General features: G+C 54.4%; 2 protein-coding genes across 7 annotated transcripts in view; one reads left to right on the top strand and one right to left on the bottom strand.

Annotated features, from left to right (window-relative positions):
- APH1A (aph-1 homolog A, gamma secretase subunit) overlaps positions 1–1,144 on the top strand; it is a 15,568-nt gene that overhangs the window by 4,186 nt on the left and 10,238 nt on the right. The gene's annotated exons all lie outside the window — the stretch shown is intronic.
- The window catches only part of CA14 (carbonic anhydrase XIV), a 6,383-nt gene continuing 5,245 nt past the window's right edge, over positions 7–1,144 (bottom strand). For 2 of the 4 annotated variants that reach the window (XM_015558712.1, XM_015558714.1), the window contains exons 8-10: positions 882–1,002; positions 634–654; positions 7–333 (exon numbers count right to left, since the gene is read on the bottom strand). In XM_015558712.1, the coding sequence (XP_015414198.1) occupies positions 59–333; positions 634–654; positions 882–1,002 (417 nt within the window). In that variant the 3' untranslated portion in view covers positions 7–58. Of the gene's footprint in view, positions 334–445; positions 531–633; positions 655–881; positions 1,003–1,144 lie in introns of all 4 variants that reach the window. The other 2 variants (XM_006755629.2, XM_015558713.1) reach the window with 2 other exon arrangements.

Raw genomic sequence — 1,144 nt, 5'->3', positions numbered from 1 at the left:
GGGAAAGAGCCATAAAGGAGAGGGGGTGGGGGAATTTGGGTCACATTCCCAACTTCCCCTACAACCAAACACAGTATGCCCTCTGCATTATCAATGTAGGGGTCTCCTCATCTCCTATATGTTTTGAGAGACTGAAGTTCTTTCTTGACCGAGAGCCAGTCCATGACTGTCTGGAGGAAGGAGGGGTTTGTATTTCTGGCCAGTCCCTGTCCCCCATTCTAGACGCTCCCTGACAGGTATGACCTAGGAGTCCGTGATGGTCGAGATGGAGTCTATTCCGTGGCTTGTGCTGAGGTGAATCCCACACTCTTCTCGTCTTCCAGCTTCTTCTTCCTGGAACAGGGAATGGACATGGCTGGTGCACTAGGAGAGACAGCCAAGTGGACTAGGAGAATGCTTTTCAGTAGGAAAGAAGGGACCAGAGGAAGGGGAAGTAGGGCCTCACTGGATTTTCTTAGCGATGAAATAAATAACCACCACAAGGCAGAGGCTGCCAACCAAGATTCCCACTCCTATGCTCAGCATTTCACCTGGGAGAGAGAGATGGGGGTGTCAGCCTAAGACTGACAGACACTGAGCCCTTCCCTTCTCGTTGAGGAGCCCCCCTCCCCAGTAACTGGGCAGGTGCCTTACCTGTGGTATACGGGGATTCGTCTGTAAGGAAAGGAAACTTGGGTCAGCGGGGCGTCAGAGCCCCGTCCCAGCTTGCCCCTGTAACTTGGGGAGGTCACCTGGCCACTGAGGGTTGGGGCCTGGTTCCCAGTCCAAGTGAGTCCTGGAAACCCTTACCCTCTTAGCCTTCTTTTCCTTCCAGGGGCCCCCTAGTTCCTGCCATGGAGAACCCCAGTTTCCCCCCTCCTCTTCGAGCTTTGTACAGTCACCTTGGTTGAAAGAAGCAAGGACTTTCCGCTGATTGAGAGGTTGTGGGACTCGGTAGGTCTGTTCCAGGACCTGAGCGGGCTCCCTCTCCCTAGAGAGTAGTGTCTCCTGGAGCTTTTCCAGCTAGAAGAGTGGGGATCGAGGAGAGTGTCACTTAGGTGCGGGAAAGGGTCTGGGGTTACAGCTGTGGCTTTGCTGCCTCACCTCCCCACCACTCACCTGGCCCGCTGAAATCTGGATCTTCTGACTGAAGACGTCCAGACCA

This window comes from Myotis davidii, unplaced genomic scaffold (assembly GCF_000327345.1).
Source record: "Myotis davidii unplaced genomic scaffold, ASM32734v1 scaffold653, whole genome shotgun sequence".
NCBI lineage: Eukaryota > Metazoa > Chordata > Mammalia > Chiroptera > Vespertilionidae > Myotis > Myotis davidii.
This window is presented reverse-complemented; position numbering and strand designations above follow the sequence as displayed.